The sequence below is a fragment of the Poecilia reticulata genome, chromosome 6, assembly GCF_904066995.2.
Source record: "Poecilia reticulata chromosome 6, P_reticulata-male-v2, whole genome shotgun sequence".
Lineage (NCBI taxonomy): Eukaryota > Metazoa > Chordata > Actinopteri > Cyprinodontiformes > Poeciliidae > Poecilia > Poecilia reticulata.
This window is the reverse complement of record NC_088835.1, coordinates 5434471-5456588: the sequence shown is the minus strand read 5'-3', so window position 1 is coordinate 5456588 and position 22118 is coordinate 5434471. Positions and strand designations below refer to the sequence as shown.

At 39.2% G+C, this 22118-nt stretch overlaps 1 protein-coding gene across 1 annotated transcript in view; it reads right to left on the bottom strand.

Moving 5' to 3' along the window:
* Positions 1 to 1559: 1559 nt before the first annotated feature.
* LOC103465734 (copine-8-like) overlaps positions 1560 to 22118 on the bottom strand; it is a 99899-nt gene continuing 79340 nt past the window's right edge. Inside the window, exons 15-21 of the mRNA XM_017305451.2 lie at positions 21701 to 21882; positions 16587 to 16714; positions 13866 to 13968; positions 12035 to 12092; positions 10641 to 10714; positions 9956 to 10153; positions 1560 to 9789 (exon numbers count right to left, since the gene is read on the bottom strand). Of these exons, the coding sequence (XP_017160940.1) occupies positions 9742 to 9789; positions 9956 to 10153; positions 10641 to 10714; positions 12035 to 12092; positions 13866 to 13968; positions 16587 to 16714; positions 21701 to 21882 (791 nt within the window). The 3' untranslated portion in view covers positions 1560 to 9741. The remainder of the gene's footprint in view (positions 9790 to 9955; positions 10154 to 10640; positions 10715 to 12034; positions 12093 to 13865; positions 13969 to 16586; positions 16715 to 21700; positions 21883 to 22118) is intronic.

Genomic DNA, 22118 nt, shown 5'->3' with positions numbered 1-22118 from the left:
ATGGTTACATAAGTAGTTAACTGTTTATGAAGAGTTAGCTTGTTAAATAGTCAGCAAGTTAAATAGTTAGTTTGCTAACTAGTTAGAACCCAAACATGTAGCTTAAATGTTCAGCGTAAATATTTCTGACTTTAAAAAAGGAATTCCCACTTTTTTGCTCTTACAACAGGCTAAATAATACAAATTATTGCTGTTGGTTTGTGGCTGTGTAGCTTTACAAACAGCACTCCTCTGCAAGGAGAAGCGGGTAAAGACAACGGGTGCTTTGGCCGTTATATATGGGCATTTCTGTCTTTAAGAAGTGTAATAGATTTCCTGAAAAGTCGGGCAGACAGAGGCAGTTTTCTCAGAGCCTTTGGAAACTGGACAGAACGACACCCTGTTGTAACTCGTTTCATCTCGAGATGAGTGTTGTAGAGGTGTAATGGTGTGAATCTCCTCCAGTAATCTGGCTCTGCTTTAAAAGTCATTGGCTGGCTGCGTCAATCAAGACAGGCGTCCATCAGGAATGAGAATGTCTCTTATTTTTAGGTTTAGCAGACCACCAATAACTGTAAGAGACAAAAATTCCTGTGGCATTTTACAGTGCTTTAAAAAGCATTTGTCCCCTCATCACAAGCTAACTTATTTGCTTCTGACGAGCAAATAAAATGTAACATCAGATAGATAACCTGAGAAAACCAAAAATTCAGATTTCAAATGTCATTTAAGGGAAAATGCTTTAGATGTTCCTCTGGGCTCCTCGTGTTGGAGAGGGTCACGGTTGTTCTGCTTTCAGGATGCTAATCTGCTCTTCCATTAGGTTGCTGCTCGATGGGTTGCATTTCAGATTGTTGGCCAACAACAGCTCCTAAAAACTTGATTTATTGAGAAGAAATACAGCTTGGTCTGTTGAATGAATCAATTAAGGAATAAGTCAATTAATTGCATGATGAATTTAAAAACTCATTTGCATGATTTATCGTTTTTCTCTGTTCTCTCTTCCTACCAAAAACTGGATGATAAAAGTCTTCAGTCTGGTGCTTTGGTGTCAACCGGCCCTTTATTGAAAGGCAACTTTATTTACAGGAACTTCATAATTCATGTTTCTATCGTTTTGTTTATTTATTTGGATATTTAAATTGCTTTCCGGTCGCAGTGTTAATTGTTCGTTAGAATTTAAGGTTTATTGATCTTTGAGAATGTGTCCTTGAATTATTATGCCATTACCGTTACATTACTAGATGATGTGAGAATTTATAGTCCAGGAAAAAATTTTATTGCGACAGACCTACAGCTTGTGAAATTGAACTCTACTTCCCAAAATATTTTTTATTGCATTTATTTCAGTATTGAACATGGTTTTCTCAGGTTATTGTTGTCTGACATAAACGTTTGATGACCTGAAACACCTAAGAGCGAGCAAAAATAATAATAATAAATAAAAAACACAAGAGAAATCTGGAAGTGTAAATATTTTTTCACAACACGGTGCAATGTTCCCAAAGGAGTCCAAAGAAGATTGCTTTTTTTTTTTTTTTTGTGCTCAACCGCGGGGAAATAAACAACACAACAAGACGTATTATATGAATATTTATTCAAATATTGTAATTCTTACAGATACGGTCGTTTAAAATAATCAGATGCTTGTGGCTTTTGTTGTTCCTCTGAAACCTGTGCTGCCTTGTAATCTCTAACTCCTCATTTTAAGGAGTTTATAGGAATAAACTTTTTTTTTTCTTGTGTAGTAACATCATGCCAAAAAAAAAAAAAAAAAAAAACATACTTCTTGGAAGATGATTTTCTTAAAAAAAAAAAAAGTAACTGTAAATTGTTGAAATTTAGCATCTACTACAAAAATAACTTTAAATAAAATGCTTGGATGCCTTATTTTTGCCAACTACATGAAGGGCAAGTTGGATCAGATCTTTTCTATTTTCTTTCTTACATGACTAACTCTGGCTGTGTGTCAGTGGAGTTAAAGAAAGAAAGAAAGAAAGAAAGAAAGAAAGAAAGAAAGAAAGAAAGAAAGAAAGAAAGAAAGAAAGAAAGAAAGAAAGAAAGAAAGAAAGAAAGAAAGAAAGAAAGAAAGAAAGAAAGAAAGAAAGAAAGAATATTCTTAAACAGAACATCTGAAGGCATTGCATGATCCCCAGATCGATCAGTGAGCTACTTAAGGCAAACAAGTCCTTGAAATAACACAAAGTACAATTAATCATTGGTTCGACCCACCGATGCATCATGTCTGAAAAAACTAAAATAAAATAAAATAAAAATAAAATCCAACACATGCAAACTTGGTGCATGCTAGAGTAACACATCAGGATATTATAACAGAATATTCATCACAGGCATTCAAATAAACCACTTTGTCCGATATAATAATTTACAGTTTATATTACATGTGTGAAGATTACTGAGCGTTCTTATGGTCGGCTCTCAGCAGACTGATTCAGACAGTGTAAATACAGCTGGAACCAGATAACATACACTGGATAAAAATACAATCACTTTTTCCCCTCAGTGTCGTAAGTTAAATCAGACCAAGCTTTTCTTGTTTTAGGTTAGTTAGAATTACCAAAATTATTTCCATTTGCTAAATGAATGAAAGTAATTTTGCAATAATAGTTTTTAGATATTCCTTTTGTAATGTTATATTCTTGAATTCAAAAGTTTAGCTTGACTTAGGTTAGTGCGACTCCAAATAGGTTAACCAATCAGAAGTTTGTAGAAGGAAGCCCAAAAGGTTTGACCCAAGTCGTACAGTTTAAGTCTGTTATCTCTGTTACCGACCGAATGTAAGGAAAGTTACAACAAATACATTTCTAAAAAAAAAAAATAATAATTTCTTACGTTTTCTGGCATTTAGCAAATAGAAATCATTTTGGTAATTCTAACTAAGCTAAAACAAGAAAAGTTTGGTCTGATTTAACTTCAGAAATAAAGATAAAAAAGTGTGTGTGTTGTTATTCAGTATGTAAATATCTGGTTTTGATATTTCGTGGTATGTTTACCCACGCTGGTCTGTCCGCTTGTGATTTCAACATTCTCCTGCACTGTAAATACTTTAACTGTCCCCAACGTTGAACCCATGTGGGAACTCCAGTTCCCACATGGACGCAGTCTCACGTGAAAGTGCCGATTAAATAACTGGACCTCCTCATCCTGAAGATGAAAACCCCTCAACGCCGCCCCCAAAAAAAGATATTTTATATAAACAAGGAGCATCTCTAATAACACAGCTGGAATGTAGTTCTATTTTGTAGTAAATCAGTATTTTGATTTCTAAATGGCATTATCGATGACCTCTGTAATAACGTTTCAGATTGTGGCCGTATTAAAAACGGCAGAAGCGTTTCCCGGAGCTCAGCTCCAAGCAGCCGGTGCCGCCCCGTCAGCCCGGCTGAGCACCTGTTTCCAGCGCTCTCGGTCACAAGGTGAACATGTTTAGGAAGAACCGTGTTCCCTCCAGCAGAGCTCGTAGTGGAGTCCATGGAGGCTGCTATGTAGGCACCGAGGGGCGAGAGAGTTTCCCAATAAGACACTTTATGTTGGGGTTCCTTCCTACTTTGTCCTAACTCTGTGTTTTATTTGTGCTGCACACGAGAACAACCTGATGTGCAAAAATGTTTTAATAAGTTGTAGGATTTGGTTATTTTTATTGTTTTATCATTATGTAAGCAGAAAATGTCTTTAAAAGGAACCTTAAACAATATGACACATTTCTTAAAATAGCAGCAGCTCTGGACAGCGTATATGAACAACCAAATCATAAACAGCATTGGCTTTAGCCCAGTGCTACAAAATATGTGAGGAAAGTCAACTTTCAGAATGTTTTTCTCTCACTTTTATTCACTATTGAATAATGATTATATGTTCAGCATAAATGTAGCCTCATATCTTGCAATTTTAGTGGGCCATGAGTTCTTGTTCATTTTGTGATAGTTACGCTAGCCAGAGGAGCAAAGCGGCTTGAATAAATTGGAGAATCATCCCAATCGGAAAGAAGAAAATGGCAAATAACGCTTCAATAAGTTATTTTAACCTATGTTTTATGATGAATGAAAAAAAAGAAATAGAAATAAAAATTAATGATGAAAAAATGTATTAAGATGTAATTTTTTACAATTTTTTTCCTCACCTTTGGAGGATTCCTCCCCCCAAATCGAACTCAATGGGAGAAATCCCAGGTGGAACACTTAAGGGAAATGAGAATCAAGTGGAATTTCTAAGTTAGGCAATGCAGGTTGCCTAACTTTAACAGTTTCCAGAATTTTTTAAAAATCAAAATGTTCTTTGGACATTTTATTTGAAATCAAACCAGTAAGAAAACAACGTGCTCCGTGTCAGGATTGTTTGACGCGCATTAAAACCATTAACCTTCACCCGTTACAAGCTGTCCGCAAGTTTGCTATAACAGAACAAAGACCAGATTATTGTAAAAGCTTGAAGCATTTGAAATAAAAAAAAAAAACCCAAACCAAAACAAAACAAACAAAAAAACAAAAAACAGTTTCCCCCTCACAAAACTCTCCGTCATCACTCAGACGTGACGTTATGTAAGTGTCATGCATGTTTCATGTATAAATACACGCCCTGGATGTTTGGAGTGGGTGTGAGATGAGAACGGCATGTTGCCACGATAAATAAATGAAAGGCGTTGCCTTTTGTTTTGGACCGAAGCGGGGGCGTCACAGAGTAGCGGCAGTCTGATGCGAGTCCAGTTACCACAATATTTACATGTAATAGACTTCCAGCCTGTTCCGGCTTCGTCTGCCGTTCCTCCAGTCATGGACTGAGACTACAGAGTGCTACATTGTGCAATTCCACATTCACGCTTTTGTACAATAGGTCCCAGCCAGGACAAAACACCACGACGTCCAACCCCCATAACCACACAGGGAGGAACCCTACTCAGTCAAAACTGAACAAGCTGTTGTTTTTTTCAGGGATTGAGACGCTACACTTAACAGCATGTTAAATTTGGCAGAAATAACATTGCTACAGAGTGTTTTTTTTTATCATAAAGTTGATTTTCTAACACATAAAACATACATCGTTATCTAACCGTTTATGCTTATAAAAATACAGGCCTGTCGTTCATGATTTAAATATGAATAACGTCTGCAGAAACATTGATAAGGCCTGTTAGTCATGATTTAAATATGATTACAGGCCTCCGTATAAAATGTAATTCCGTTATATGAGCAGTAAAGAAGCAGCATCTCACAAACAGTAGTTTCGACCAATACGCACAAAAAAAGGCATAACTCTGTACAAGTGTATAAACATCTCAGAAAATGTTATAGAAGCAGTTAATAACCAGATGTTCTAATGAAAACATCATCAGCCAAGAAGTATACTGTGATTTTGAGGCGTGAGTTTAAAAAGTTGTTGTAAACATTCTTTATATAGATTCCTTGACTGAATAGGGCCCTAAAGACACAGGTTAAAATCTACTGTACAGTATGCGGCACACAAATATACAGGAAAACTTCAGTTCACACATTTACATGAAGAAAGACGGCCCTCTGTATGCAGAGTTTGATGACTGATTGGGAGGAAAATGTTTGTGCTTTGCGAAGTGTTAAAATCGCGGTGGACCTGTGACGGCGCGCAGCCACACGGCCAAAACTTGTCTAAAAGTGACAGTGCGGTTACCTGAACCACTGGGCTTTGATTATGAAAACTGATCTCTTGTGGACTCAGAAAATGTTGCGTCTGACTTCTTGTGGCTCACCAAGAATCAAACAGCAACAGCGGATTTCAGTGGGTTAGCCAGAAAAGAAAAAAAAATCATTTAAAGTTCTCAAGATCCACATGGGCCAGTAAATAATTCGGACAATATTAAACATTTGAGTACAAATATTTTTATGGTAGTAAGACATAATTTGAAGTCAACTGATTAAATGGTCTGTTGCAAATCTTACTAAAACTGCTAGTATAATAACATCCAATTTACAATTGTTCATTTTAGGTATAATAATACAGTAGAGTGATGTTTTCACAATACAGAAATGGTGAACCTCTTGGCAATCTTTTTAAAAGATGGCTTTTCAGATAAACCTACACAGCAGTGTAGCAGCTGGCCACAGATATAGAGTAATTACCAGCTGAGTTCTGTGGTAACTTTGAGGCTTGCTAGTTATTAGCAAACTTATCTAATGCAGTAGCAAGCCGACTTTTATCCGTTTATTGGGTCAACAGACATGCTAACTATAAAGCTAGCATGTTGCTAACATCTGATTGTAAAAACGTTGGATTTTTAACGTAACTTTGAGACTTAAATAATTATTAGCAAACCTATCAATCACAGAACCGAGTAACTTCTGGAACAATTTATCATCCAGCAAAATTTCGGATTGTGACAGGTCTGTGTGTGCGCGCAAGATGGAGGTACATATTAGCAAAAGGATTAATTGACCCAGAGCTGCTCAAAGTGCCCTTCACTCCGAAGTAAAGAAGTGGTTCTTATACACAGAGACATTAAAGCATTAAAGCTACCAGTGTGATATGTTTTACCCATAAATGTATGCCGGCAGTGCCACAGATAAGAAATGTTCACTGAAATGTATTGAGCTGTCAGTGGTAATCTCATGTTGGACAAGGTAAACAGGGAAGCTGCCAAATGAGTCCGCTGTAACTGTCTGAGTCTGAGTGGAGCGCTGCTGCTGTCACGAAGCTTACAGGGGGTTTAAAAAATGTACACTTAAACTTAAATTTTTTTGTAATCGTTGGGAAAATCTGCCAGTAAATTTAAACCAAACGAAAGACTATATTGTTTTTTTCTCCCCACCATGTCGGTGTTCAGGAAGAGAGGGAACAAAAAACAGAGGTGGCGAACAGGACTGAACATCTGGATGAGCTCTGACTGCCACAACTGTCCCTGAAAGGAGCATTACTGTAAGGCCTGTGATATTCTAGCATTAATTCACAGATTGTTCCTGCCTGAACACACGAAACACAGAATGCCCTTGAAGAAAACAGTCCATTGAGACGAACACTTACAACATGAAAGAGCAACAGGAGGTGTGTTTCCACGCCTTGGAAAGTTCCTGCTATTACATAAGGCAGGGTCCGTTTAGGACAAATGTGACACACTCTGTTTCCCACGCTGCCGTAGTTCAGCTGACCTCGCAATACTTCATTTATTTTATATTTAGCAGTAGGAAATAAAAACACATCAAAGAACATGGTGACACCTCCTTCTCTGGGTGTTAAGTGCTGTTTTCGCCCCTCACATTTCTGGCTCCAAATAGTTTTAATTGCTGACATGGCAGCCAAAAAAGTGTAAACGCTGGTTTATAAAACCCACTGACAGATTTTCTCCAAAATTTTTTTTCTTTTTTTGTTATTATTCTGGGACTTTTTTCTTTTTTTTACAAGTTTGACACTGGCACATGGGTTTTAGGTGGACGACTCCTCCTAAACTCTACAGCTTGTCAGACAAATTTTAATTTTAGGCAAAAATAACCTGAGTAAACACCCTTTAAAAACAACATATCCATACCTACGCTCACAAAGACCAGCTTAAAACTGACAGCATTTCAGAAACAGAACGTCAAACAGACGCAAAGTAGGACCAGTGGTCTGGTCCTACCAGACCTACCAGACCAGTGGTCCTGCCAGACCACTGGTCTGGTCCTACTTTGCAGCAAAGCAGGACCTTTGCTGCTTTGCTGCAGCAAAGCAGCAAAGTATGTTTGGTCCTACTTTGCTGCTTCTGGGCCTGGACAACTGGCCATGGATGATGGAACCATGAACTCTGTTCTTTAGCAAGAAATCCTAAAGGAGGATGTCCGGTCGTCCGTTTGTTATTTAAAGAGGACAGTTTTATGTGTAAATTTGCTTCACAGCAACGAGGCAGATCTACAGCCAATTGTTACATACGCTTGACGGCAGGAGTTGACACAGAGCGTGGCAGCAACCAATTATTAGTTTTAAGGCGCAATTATTTTTTCCACACTGGGCCAGGATAATGTTTTTCCCTTAATGAAGGATTGTATCATTTGAGAATAACAGAATTTTGTAATTACTCAGGTTATCTTTGCCTGATATTAAAAATCTATTTGATCATTTAAACGTTAAAATTTGAAATAAAAGCAAAAACCTTTTCACAGCGCGCTGCGTGAGTTCTCACTGGATCAGGAGTTTGAGTTTCATCGGCTGGTTATCAGCTCTTTGTGCATTAATTCAGTGTGCTGATACCTGCTCTGATTACAAACAAATTGGCACGAGAGTTTTTAGAGAATTTAGTAATGATCTTGTATAACAAAATAACCGTTAAAGCTGCAGTATGTAACTTTTACAAAAAAAATGATTTTTTTTTTACATATTTGTTGAAACTGTCACCATTTTGTGACAGTATAGTAAGAGACAGATTACAAAATACAAAAATTAAGCTTCTCCACCTCCTCAATGCTAACTAGAAACAACCAATCAGAGCCAGGAGGCGGGTCTCACTGCTGTCAATCATCCTAATGATCATACTCCTCTCTCTCCCCACTTTTGCTCTGCTACAATCCTGTAGTGAATGCTAATGCTAGTTAGCATGGCCACTAATGACGGCGGATAAACTATTTTCCTGTAACAGTAAGTTGTTTCTCTGCCATTAGCCCATTTAGCAGCGAGTACACGAGGGTGAGTGACAACACTAAGATCTGTCTCCTGGCTCTGATTGGTTGTTTTGGATGGAGCGGTGCATTTCTCCATACAGCAGCAGCAGTTCAGGGAGGAGGTGAAGATCGATCTTTTCACATCATCTTTCTCGTATTAAATTGTACCAACACAGTAACAGTTTTAAAAAATATGTAAAAAAAAAAATTTTTTTTTAAATAAAACTTTCATACTGTAGCTTTAACTAACATAACTCACAAGATTTGTTATTCACAAGAAAAGAAGTGACATTTACATTTTGTACAGAGTAAAGTAAGAGGTAGAGACGTAACCAAAACACAGCGATGCCTCTGAAGTGCAGGAGTATTTTCACAAAAATAGCGGGGCTGTGGATCGCAGCTCACAGTCAGAGACTCTGTAATGAGAGGTGTGTGTTTTTGACTGCTGGGCTTGGAGATCCTCATTTCCAGAAGCCACGGTGTAGAGGGGACGATGCCTGTGAATGATTTCTGACGTTAACAGTAAGGCTGGTTGGAGTCCCTGCTGCATTTGATTTGACCCGACCTCCAGGGAGCGCCGCTTCCTGCTGGTGGGCGGAGCGGAAGGAGGGAAGATCTCAGGTGGTGACGGGTTGGTCTGTGGTGGAAGCTAGCAGCGTTAGCGGCGGTGTGGAGGGAACGAGCCCTGAGTGTGGGACGACACTGCATGCTTCTTCTACACTAAAACATGCTCTACTTATTTAAAAAGAAACAGAGTACAACTGCTGTACATGTAGGGGGGAAAGAAAATGGGATCAGGGCCTAAATGTTTTTAAATTCACAACCTCCTGGTTTATGCAGGTGAAAAATATGACTCTGAAAGGTTTTCACATTGAACGGTATAAATCGTTTATCACCTGAAAGAAAAACCCTCTCTGCTTTCCACATGTAAACATTGAAGTATCAAGAGATTTCGTGAAAGGTTCAGGAAGTGGATGCAGAAGAACAAAGAGGAACGGACAGTGTTTGCAACCAAAGAGTCTCACTAATCCGAACCTTTTCTGGACGTCCTTTTCCTTCTCCTCTTCGTTGGATTTCCGCCGGTTGGAAATCTTTCCAACCGCCACGAACTTTATAATTACCCGAGCGCAAAGTCCTGTCACTGAAATCATGGAAGCATCCCCAAGTCAGGGCTAAGCGCTGCAGCCAAACATTCCTGAAAGTGCAACGCGAGACAGCGGGTGAAGTTCACCGTGTGCTCACAGGCTTCCAGTGAAGACTGTAGCGAGAAAAGGAAGCTCAAAGAGAAGAAAGGAAGCCGGTAAAAGCTGGCCAAGCTGATGCAGAGGGTCGGGGGCCTCGGCCCTTCAGATCCGGCTTACCCGTCTGGTGTGGAGCGGGTGGATGGCCGGGGGTGGACACGGGGTGTAAGGTGGAGGCTGGGGGCCAGGTTTGATCCCTCGGGTCCTCATGTAGGAGAGAAACTGGTCCGGGATTTCGGCGAGCACTTCTTTAGCCAGACGAGCCATGCTCAGGATGTGGTTACCTCGCCGGTCGATGTAGTCTCTGAAAGGAACAAACTAAAGAGGAAAAGAAACGAAGAAACAAGAGACAGAAGGTGGAAGTTAATTGGGCAAAAGGAAAATGGTGAAGAAAAGAGACAAGATGAGAAGCGGAAGGTGAAACGAAGGCAGATTACAGAGAGAAGAGAGTCAAGTGCCATGATCCGTTCCATTAAAGCTACACTGTAACTTTTATGAAAAATATATGTTTTACATATTTGCCAGAACAGCCACCATGTCGTGACAATATGATATGAGATAGTGCCACACAGAGGATGAGTGACAGCACTAAGACCCGCCTCCTGGCCCTGATTGGTTGTTTCTAGTTGTTTCTAGGAGAAGGATTTTATTTTCTGTGGATTTTTTCACAGACGATCTGTCTCATACCATGCTGTCACAACATGGTGACAGTTTCAATAAAAATGTGAACATTTTTTTTAAAAATAAAAGTCACACACTGCTTTAATTTCAAATTTCACATTTCTTATTCGGGAATATTCTGTACCTGAACGATGTCCCTTTCTGCATGTCGTCCCTGGGATGAGATCCTCTCTTCGTCCCCGTCCAGCTCAATCATTTCTGTGAAGGAAACAACGTCACTTCCTCACTGTCAGGTGAATAAAAACACTAGCTGGATCGTCTGAAGTCTCATCCTTTGATGAATTAACTCTGATTTGATAACCTGGTTAAAATGCCATCAACCACGGTCGGTAATATTCTTTGCGTATATTCTCTTTTGGAGCCAGATAATACAGGTTGACGGTACGATATTTCATTAGCCACCGTGAAGTCATTTGCATTTTAGTGGCCCACATATCCTAGGAGACTAAGCCAAATATGGAGTGATGCGGAGAATCTGCACGGTTGAGCATGAAGCCACTGGGATGTCACTTACCTATAAGTGTGGGCTTATGGGAAGCGTTATGGAATATGTCTGCAACGGCACCGCAGGGACATTAAACAGCCAGACACAGCAGTTTCAGATGTGTGATCATTTTTGTGGAGCGCAATGCTCATCCTCAATGAGCTTGTTTTCACAGAGGACTGGTCTGGTGTTCGTAAACAACACCGGAGACGATGTGAGGGATGGGGTAATTGTATAGGAAAAGCAAATAAAAACCATTCGCTTTTTCTGAAAGACAAATGGGATTTTTTCTTTCTACCTTCTGTTTTATGTCTTTACTGCTTTGCAAAAGCTTTGTTACGTTCCAAACCCAAATGTCCCTGTATGACCGGAGTCAGAGCTTGGTAACTTGTGTCCGGTGAGAGTTGGACACAACCAGGGATGCCCTTTGTCACTGATTCTGGATAAGTGCCTCTATTGTCATGGTCTTGAGCCTGAAAGGGGTAGAATGCCATCTCCGAGTCGGGGAAGAGGTCCTGTTTCCAGAGGAGGTGTTTAAGTATCTCGGGATCTTGTTCATAAATGAGGGAAAAATGGAGTGAGAGATCAACAGGCGGGTTCGTGTAGCATCTGCAGTGAAACAGGTTCTGTACTGGTCTGTCACAACAAACAGAGCTGAGTCAAAAGGCGAAGCTCTCCATTTACCAGTCGATCTACGTTCCTGCCCTGATCTATGGTCACAAGCTCTGGGTAGTGGTAGGACAAGGTCACAGATAAAAGTAGTTGAAAATTTCCTCCCCAGGGTGTCTGGGCTCTCAAATTATGAACATGAAACAAGACTTAAAAACTAACATTCACATATCCTCTCCATCCAATCTGATTGAGCTTTAGTTCTATTGTAAAGAACAACGGGCAAAAATCCAAAAGACAAACTTCAGCAAAAGGTGATTCCAAAAGCTATTGACTGAGGACAGCTGCAAATCTTTATTTGTAAAGCAAAGGTTCAAGATTACTGTGTTCCATTTAGTCACATACACACACCTCAAGCTACTTACCATCAAATTCTGCCGGTCCAACTCCAACTATTATAATCGACATCGGCAGAGACGCAGCCTGCAAAAAGGTTTAAACAAACAGATGGACATGAAATCTCTATTGGCAAAGTTAAACTCCACACGCTGTCAGCCAAATTACTAACAGCACGGTGAAGAAACAGTTCATGCAAAGGGAGCCCTATGGAAAATGTCATCGCTATTGTTAAGACGTCCACGGTGTGTTTTGTGAAGCCTCTCGCCGCGCCAGTTTCTAATTTCATGCATCTACGAACTTGTCTAAATCTCCCAAAGCTTGTCGGTTTAGAAATGAGTCCAATTTACATCCACCTCTGCACACCCCAACCCCAAGTCTCGGTTCAACTGCCGATCGGCACCGCAATATTGTTTATTAAATCTCAGCCAAGTGGGACAACAAAGCGGGGTTTTAGCGCTGAGTGATGAATGGAGGTTTTGTAAGAGTTTCATAACTTCCTCCGGTTATTAGACTGAGGACTAGAATTGCCAGAGAAACGAGGGACGGAGGAAATAATCACTCTCACGCCTTACTTTATGTTCCACCAAGATGAGGGCGGGACAGGCTTGGTGTAACTCTGCCAATTTAGGCGCAGCAACTGGGGCAACTCGGGTCCCAAACGTTTGAGATCACCTGAAATTATTGCCCGTATTAACTCTGAGCAAACTCATTAGGGTTATTAAAGCTGAGAACACAGAGCAGGAAGGCGGGGGTGACCACGCTGCCGCCGCTCCACCCTCACTCCCCTAATTAGTGGAGATAAGAGCGCAAGTGTAGGAAGCATGAGAAGACTTTTGCTTTTTATAGCCTCCCTTTCATACTGGGTGTTTGCTGGTTTATCAGGACCTTTGTTGGAGTCTTAATTATAGCGAAACCTCCAGGGCTCCTCGCTAATTTTGCAGTGTATCAGCAGCATGATGGCGTGCACATGGACTGCTGCTGCCCACAATAAAGGGAATCTCATTTATTGTGTGTTTATACCAGGGTTATAATAGTTTTGGGGTTTTCATTATAGTTTACTTTTATTTTGTTGTGATTTTTAGTTTGTCTGATTCAGAGTTTTAATTGGTCTCCTAGTTTCTATTAATTAAATAATGCTTAGCTTAGATTTAGTTTTTAATAGTTCTAGTAGTAGTTTTGGTTTATTCATACTTTGATTTTTTTGGTTTCTGCACCTGAAAATGAACCAAAGCGAAAGTATTGTATTGTGATTATATATACATTGATTGGGTAATGAATACTCAATAAGGAGCTAAATAAAGAGCACAAGTGGTTTTGAGTATTCTTTAACGGAGGAAACAATCACTCTCGCAGTTTTTCTGCATTGAAGAATCGTCTTTTTGCCCTCCAGCGTTGTTACACGTGTGCAATTTCCACATGTAATGTGTCTACATGTTTGAGTATCCTTCCAGTTAATCAAAAACAAAGAAGTGATACAGGAAAACTATGTTGTCCTGCCTTGGACTTCGTAAAGTTTAAAAACTGATGTTTTGTGCAGATTCACCAACAACGAAAGCTGTAAGAGAATCGTTGGGCCAGCTGAAGAAGTCAATACTGTCTTCCATTTTCTGTGGATATTGTTGAGAGTCCTTAAAACCACTTAAATTATGAGAAAAAAAATCCATATTTATTTGTTGGAAGCACTGAGGTGGAAGGTTGTGCTGTTGAAGGTGTGACAGACTGGGGATGAATCTAGGTTGTGTCAAAATCATGCAAGGATAGGAAACGGATGATAATCACTGCAGGATCTTAGGTGTTCTAAGTTACTCTACTTCATTTTCTAACGAGGCTTCAAAGAGAACAAATGTAAACACGTACGTTTACAATGGACTCCTTGGTCTGCGCCATGTCAGTGATCACACCATCCGAAATGATGAGCAGGATGAAGTACTGCGATCCGTCCGTCACCGCCGATGCATACCTGGGGTTGACACATACAAGTAAAAAAAATAAAGCTAAAAAGAGACGCAGCAACGTAGAAAACTTTCATTTCCATAAAACATTTTATCCAGACGTTTATTAGAGGAGATAAAACATCCGAGGTCTGCCTAATAGTTACCCCACTGACAAGTTTCAATTGTTCCAGGGACGAAGATTATGGGGAGCATCAATTTTATGGATGGGCAGATATTAACTTGCCGGAGTAAGTGTTTAATAAGCCCTCCATCTCCAGCCTCTATCAGAGCCTCACAATTATCTTATTACAGAAAGCCTCATTTTAGGAAATTACCCCTCAGAGATCAGTGAAACTGTAGCTTTATTTTATTAAAGAAATACTGACCAATTAGACATCATGACAGTCAAACACAGAGTTATGCAAAAAATCTATTTATTTTGAAATGTCCCTTATTTTGAAATTTAATCACACATTCTAGTTCTTCACAGATGTTCCAACTAAAAGCTGTTTGTAACTTTAATGTGAGCTGCAACATCTTCCATGTCTTCTATGTATCTGAAACAGGACTTGGTGACAGAATGTAATGTTACAGAGGCAGCAGTCATTTCAGCACCGTGTCAAATGTTCACACTAATTCATCAAATGAATAAAACATTTGTGAGCAGCACCACTTAAGATCAAAGAAGACACACAGCGCTGTACATTAAGGACAGGTCCTTTATTTATTTATCTCCGCAACAAAACAGAGCGGTTCTTTTTGTTTCTTTTTCCAGTACGCTAATGCTAAACGTCTGAGGTGATGGAGTGGGACAGTGTTTTTGCGAGTTTAACAACGCTTCGATGCCACACAGGCGCCGGCGCCTAAGGATTTCACATGACATGATGTCACTTGTTTGGCCGGCGTCTTACTTGCTTTTAGTCAGAAAGCGGGCGCCGAACAATGCAGCTATTCTCAGGCCGAGTGGGCGGAAGGAACGAGAGAGAGACAGAGAGACGAGGGATCTGAAAGCCAATGATGAAAGGTGGGAAAAGTGCTTGTTACAGTCAGTCTCCAGGATCATGAGACGAGATCTGGCAGTAGGAGACGTCAGGTGGGAGTCGGGAGAAGCTGCTATGCAAAACAGCCTCAGAACTTTATTTCGTTCGCTTTAGTCACGGTTTAAAAAAAAAAAATGCAAAGAAGAAACATGCTTGTTTTCTCTAGGTTGTAAAGTAAAAAAAAAAAATTCCCCATTTTTTACTAAACACATGTGAACAGTCGTGTGTGGATTAACAATCTACACTCCATGACTCAGCAGCTTGTAGCTTCGGAGGTCACAGTAGAGGTTATCTTTATGATTATATCTGTCTGTCACATTGTTGTGGAGGCTTTTTGTCCCACACTTCATTACAGGATTGCAGACATTGGCACATACTGTCAAACAGGTTGACCTCTGAACTATGAATGGGTCATTTCAGATCCTTGGTTCTGTTCTGTTTCATCCATTCTGTTTACACGTGGAGGTGTGGAAGTCACACTTCTACTAATCCACCAAGGCGCTACGGAGCTCATATTTTGCTTAGTGCTTTTGCTAATGTTGAAAATGTTTAGCGCACTTAGCTTACCATAAATTAATCTAACATACAAATTAACTTGGCTGTTTTGTAAACTTTCTTTTGAATAAAGTTCGACATCCATGTTGAAATTTTGGTTATCGACTGTTAAGAATTTTTCAAGTGGCTGAACCTTTATATTGATGCTCTAATTTTTCGTTTAACACCTTAGTGTTTTTTACTAGCCTTGAAAACGCTTAGCACACTTAGCTTCCCCCAAATACATTTTTCTGGAGAAATTCTAATGCGCTAATTGACTTGGCTGTTTTGTAAACTTTCAGGTGGATAAAGTTTAACATCTGTGTTGAAGTTTTAGGTACTGACGCTTTTCATGCTCTTATTTTGAAGTAGATGAAGACCGTTTTACACGGCAGTTCTGTTTCCTCTCCCCACGTTCCTCAAGCAAATGATGCTTATCCACTACCCAGAATGCATTGGTCCAATGAAAGCAATGGAAGCAGTAAAGATATTGTTAGTTTCAGAACACATAGGTTTTCCATTTTAGCTTAACGAATTACAAAAATGACATTGTGGAGTTTGGTTTGACATTCTTTACGTTTGTTTAAATATAGAAACTGATAAAAACTGAATTAGTATTATGTCTTTAAGGACAAACCCAAACACTGACAGAATGCATACTTCGTTTTTCCTATGGCTGTGTTCGTCAGTTAGGAAAGTGTTTCTGACAGAATCTCTTAGTATCTGCAAGAGTAGTACGTTATTTGTTTTAAATATTTAAAAGACGGAAAAAGCAGATCCTTGCAAATGTTGCTCTCAGGGAGCTATATGCCAAGGATTAGTCAGCTTCAGGTCCTTTTTACAAGCATCCATTGGGATTCAGTTGATTGCTCGTCTATGAAGCTCATGAGGTGATGCATTTCCACTTCCTCTGAGGGAGGTTTTAACAGTTTCTCCTTTTTTTCAAATGCCCCTAAGGGCAGGAAATTGGTCACGGCTCAACTAAAACCTAATTATCGTATGTGTCCACACATTAACAGTAGTTATTGATTTCACTGCCTGGAGCTAACTGCACATTTATTTTGACCTACCTGGCCACATGGTTGATAACAGGGGAGAAGTGGGTGGGTCCGTACAGGCGCACACTCTTCAGGCTCTGGTAGTAGGCCTCCATCACACCGTCTATACCGCTGCAGTACGGGTTCTGAGGGTTACCGTTCTGCTCACAAGGACAGAGGACAAAACGGACTTTCAAACTTGAGAACTGTCAAAGAAATTTTAGATCGTTCTCACACAGATGAAATCAATAAAGTGTCTTTCTCTGTGGGGAAAAAAAGAAACATCCAGTTTAATTAGGGATATTTGTTTTAGATAATTGGAAGGCAGTAGGGAGATGAACTGGAGTTGTTATGGTTGAAGTTTTTAAGTCAAGTGAGAGTTAATACTGAAACACATGGCTTCAAAATCGTCACCTTTCTAAAATAATGGCCGTAGACATTTTTTGCTAAAAGTTTTTTTATTTTTGATGTTTTTGCTTAAAACATCTTTTGGAATAAAAGGGTGTGTTTTTTTATTCTGACAAAATCAATTTTTGCAATAAATAAATAAATAAATAAATAAATAAACTTAAGCCATTATTTTAAGAATTTGACAAAATATAGTTGTATTTATATACAAGTCCATTTACATATCAACAAAAAACTACATTTCAACTTATGTACACTTTTTGTTTCAGTTCTGTTACATAATAAAAAAAAATACATATTTATTTTGTTATTGGCAATATTTGCCATGCAACAGTCGTCCCCCCATGACTGGTTAGGCCAATATTTCTCTCTTAGAAATAATTTTATTGGTCTTCTGTGCGCTTCTATTTTTCACATTTATCTTTTCATTTGCTACAATTAATCAATCAATCAAATTGATTTGCAAAGGACTTTTGATAGTCAGGCATAACAGTGAAAAAAAACATAAATTAAAATGCTTATTGACGTTTTGGTGCCATTCATTCCTCCATTATTTCCCAAGTTCTAATCAGATGTTGATTTATGCTTTGATCAAAATACAACAGGCTCACAGTACAGTCACTTCATCAACATCTCATTTTATACTAGTGAGATATTCCACTCCGCTCTGCTCTTCAACTGGGTGTGTGCCTTTTGAGATCTTACAAACACAAATTACACTTAATCACCCTCTAGGCACAGATCAGAGTCTATAGGGTGTTAAAGCCTGATCGTTTTACAATAGAATAAGTAGCAGACTATTAAACTCATAGTGAGTCATGGAGTTAAGTGACCCAGGTTGTTAAAACACCACACTGCACTTACAAACGCCGAGCAACAGAACAACCAGCCATGCTGGTAACGACACACTCAGACTCTTTTTTTTTTTTTTTTTATTGCTTTGCGTGGGATTTACGGTACGTTCATCAACATATATTTACCCGCAAATCCAACCATTAAATCTGCGGTATGTAACCTTTATAAAAAAATGTTTTTTCCATATTTGTTAAAATTGTCACCACAGTATGTTATGAGACAGATAATCTGTGGCAAAAATCGATCTCGTTCACCTGCTCCGTGAGCTACTGTCGCTGTCTGAAGAAAGAAGGTCAAAAACAACCAATCAGAAGCATGAGGCGGTTAATTAGCATAGCCATTGTTCGCTATGGTTCCATACAACATCCATACCACAATGTTGTATGGAACACTGTTCCATACAACATTGGAACACTGTTTTCCACATTGCTATGTATGCTGGTGTACAAAAAATGAAAACATCTTATAAACATTAATGTAACAAAAATTAGTGGTGAAATAATTCTAGCAGAATTTGTCAAAAAATAGGTTAGGCTGCTGTCAGTTGGAGCAGCTCCAAGCATTTAGCATGCTGAGCTGAGTGACTCCTCATCACTGTAGAAAAAGCATCTGCATAGTGCAGCATGAGCTTGAGTAATCTTATTACTGATTTGCTGCTACCACATTTGGGTAGCACTTGCATAAATTAACATAAAGGTCACAGTACCAATTCATATCAGAACAATAGTTTTTGCTAATATTCAGATAAAAACAATGAAACATTTCTTCGCACTGGAAAAGGGCTTGGCATGACAAACTATCTCACATCCTTCATGCCAAATTGTAGAATAACAGGATGTACAATTTGTACAATGTACATTTTCTAGAAGTTAATGTGTTAATGAATGTGTTTTCCATGCGCTCAAAGGAAAGTTTCAAAGAAGAAACAACAGTAAGTAACTAAAAATAGCAGGAAGCCATATTTAACTTTGCTCGGTTACCCATAAATACAACTGCATATGAAATCCTTTGCTTTGTAAATGGAGCTTGTATAATTGTGCCACATTCAGCGGCCGCCAGTTCCCACTACTACTGCTCTACAGCTGCAAGTGGAATCCTTAATGCTAAGAATAATGCATGTGAGACTCGACTGGAGGTTCAGCGCCGTGGGGGAAGCTGCTACCCAACGCAGAGCAGCTGTAATGGCTGCAAATGCCTCTGGAAAAACATCTGGACGGAAGAGTAAACCGACCAAGACGGCTGTGCAGAGCCGGGGAGGAGTCAGGGTACCTTTTCCTTTGGAAAACGTGATGGATGGATGAGCTATGAAAAGTTAGACAAAGTGAAGGACTCAGCACTTTTCCCGTCTGGAGAATGGCAATAAATTCAAATGTAGCTAAATAACTGACTCAAACATTCTAGTGAATGTGAGGCATTGTGTTCACAACCAAACTCATCAGCACAGACTGTGAATCTCCCTAGACGCGCTTATATAGGCACAAATACCCACCATAAATATTTTGTACTGCTAAATCAAGAGCTATGTAGCCCTGTGAAACAAATTAGATGAAAATTTTATGTTTAAAAAAAGGCTTTTTACAAGTAAAAAGTGGAAAACATCATGCAAAACTGTAGCCTCACGTTTCCTCGCTTGTGTGTGAGTTTCCACCTTGAACCTTTCAGCTGGTCGGTCAATTTCATGTCAGTCTCAAACTTACAGAACAAACGGTGCTGTCATAGAAACGGTGCTTGGATAGGCTCTGTGTGCTCGCTACAGAACACGTCGGTTCGTTTAGAGACCATCAACATACACAACTACACAGTCTGAGTTACAAGTACAAAACGTTTATGACTGGATTTTGTGTCCGTACATTTTTCTTTTTGTAATGTTGGACTCCTTTTTCCATCAACTGCCAACACAAAACTCCCTTTAATAAGGTTAAATGTTTGCCTAAAAGTAGCTACAACTCTCCTTTAAAACAGTCCTAGGACAACAAGATATCTTCAGTTTGCATGTTATCTTCTTTTCACGGTTGAATTGCAGCTAGTATTGGTAGATGCAGAAATAAAATCTCGTCCATGATATATTTTAGTTGTTTTATTCAAACACAGAGGGGTTGTTTTCCCCAAACAAACACTGACAATAAATGCTTTTGGATTTATATTATTACAACGTAAGAATTCGAGGATTTGTCGAATATAAAATCCTACCCATAAAGGTGCCTCACTTCCCTTTAGGTGCATTACAGCGATATGTTCAGTCGATTAGATGGTTATAGCTTACGGCAAATGAAAACCCAAAGTAAAGTTTCTCACATAATGTAACTATTACATTAGACTGAAAAAAACAAACAGAAATGTGTTGTTTATGGCCATATTATGATCTACATAGTCATAAGTAGGACTGCTGTTCAGCAGACAGTAACAATAAAACCCTCCAAATGCACAATATGACAAAAAAGGTCACTGATTTAGAAATGTGCCGAGAATATTGATGATTGAGAGAAATTTAAAAGTGTGCTGGAAAAAATTACACAACAGGGAGAAACACGTCCTTAAACAGATTACAAACCAGAACCAAGTCAAGAGTCGGGGGGAGATTCACAACGCAGGGACACACAGAGACGTTTACATGACATGGACTCCAACTGCAACACTCTTTATGTTTATGTCACTCCTGAACCTCAAAACCATCTCACCTGGGTTAAATAAGGACTGGACTATTATTACTCTTTTCAGATTTTATAGGGGAATCAAAGTCCCAGAGTCTTAAGGAAGTGACCTTCACCATGAGATACTGCACTGATGCAGCTATGCATGTAAATATTAAATGCGTAACATGCACAGTATGTGATCAGACATTTTGAGTGGGTCAAGAGAATTTTTTTTTACAGTTTTTGTCTTTTGTGAAAATTCTGAATTGTTATTTTAGATTTAATTAGGTGTAAGCCACAGTCACATAATAAAAAACACTGAAATAAAAGCTAAAAATATAATATAATCACAGTGAAATCACTAAAATAAAATAACTGATATGAGTGTTAGGTAGGGCAACCGTCCACCATGTTTTGGAGTTTAAAAATGTTTAAAGTTGACAGGAAATTTGAACATATAACTAGGTAAATATGTTATTGGAAAGCCTTATTAACAATATCTAAACATCAACTGAAAAAAAAGGCAAATGAGAAAAAATGACAATGAAAATAAATAGATTTTTTTTTGCAACTCAATTCTTTCATCGTAATTAAAGTGTCCAAAATTTTTTTTATCTTTTATCCATGACTTGTCCCTTTATTCGCTGAAGATGTTAGTGTGTAGAACGGTAGAGACAGGAAGTGGTTACAAGAGTTATGGTGAATAAAAATAGGCTCCTTATGTGTTCACATCCTGACCACCATGTTGCCATCGTGCTCCCAACCATTTCACCAAAGCGACTCTTTAACTCGTCTTTGCTGTCACTGTTACTGATAAATAAAAAAACCCTATAATAAATAAACAAACAACGCTTAGCCTGGTTGGGGGCGCAAGTAAACCCTGGTGGCCTGCCAGGCTTATAATACACACCCTGAGACATAGTCAGTCTACTTAGCTGAGATGAACCTTGGAGATTCATTCATTCATCACCACAAATCTTGAACCAACTTCCAAAAAACTGCAAAAAAGCCAAAACACTGAGTTCCTTTAAATCAAGACTAAAAACACACCTGTTTAAAGTTGCCTTTGATTAGTAATAAATGGAACACCGATCAACATATTTCATATGTATTGATGATTTTGAGGACTAAAGGCAAATTTGAACTGCACCATGCAAAAAAACCTGAACTTGAATCCAAGTACACATAGTAGGGTGATCACTAGTACGTGGCCTGATGTTGGGCTGTGTGTTGTGTAAAATCTTTCCTCACCAGGGGAAACTCGTGGGAGACACGCCCGTCTGGTGGGAGCTTGGCACCGAATCCCAGCGCAGGGAACAACTTGTCGCTGTCGTAGTCCTGGATGATCTCCCCGATGGCGCGCAGGGCCATGGCGTAGTCATTCAGCTGGTACGGGCTCATGTAATGGAGCGAGGTGGGCTGGGATGGGTTGCCTGTGCCCCAAGCACAGCAACACAACAAAACAAAACACAGGTTAGCAACATACTGTCGTTATGTCTCCTTCCCCTGCGTTTGATTCATATCACATCACGCAGTGTAGATCTAGATCCAAAAACATTTGTTACACCCCCGGCAGAACTGGAGGCAAGATAGATTTAGATGCTGAATGATGCATTTGGTGCGCCGGTGAATTAGTGAAACCTGTTGTAAAATTACAGCTGCAGAATGG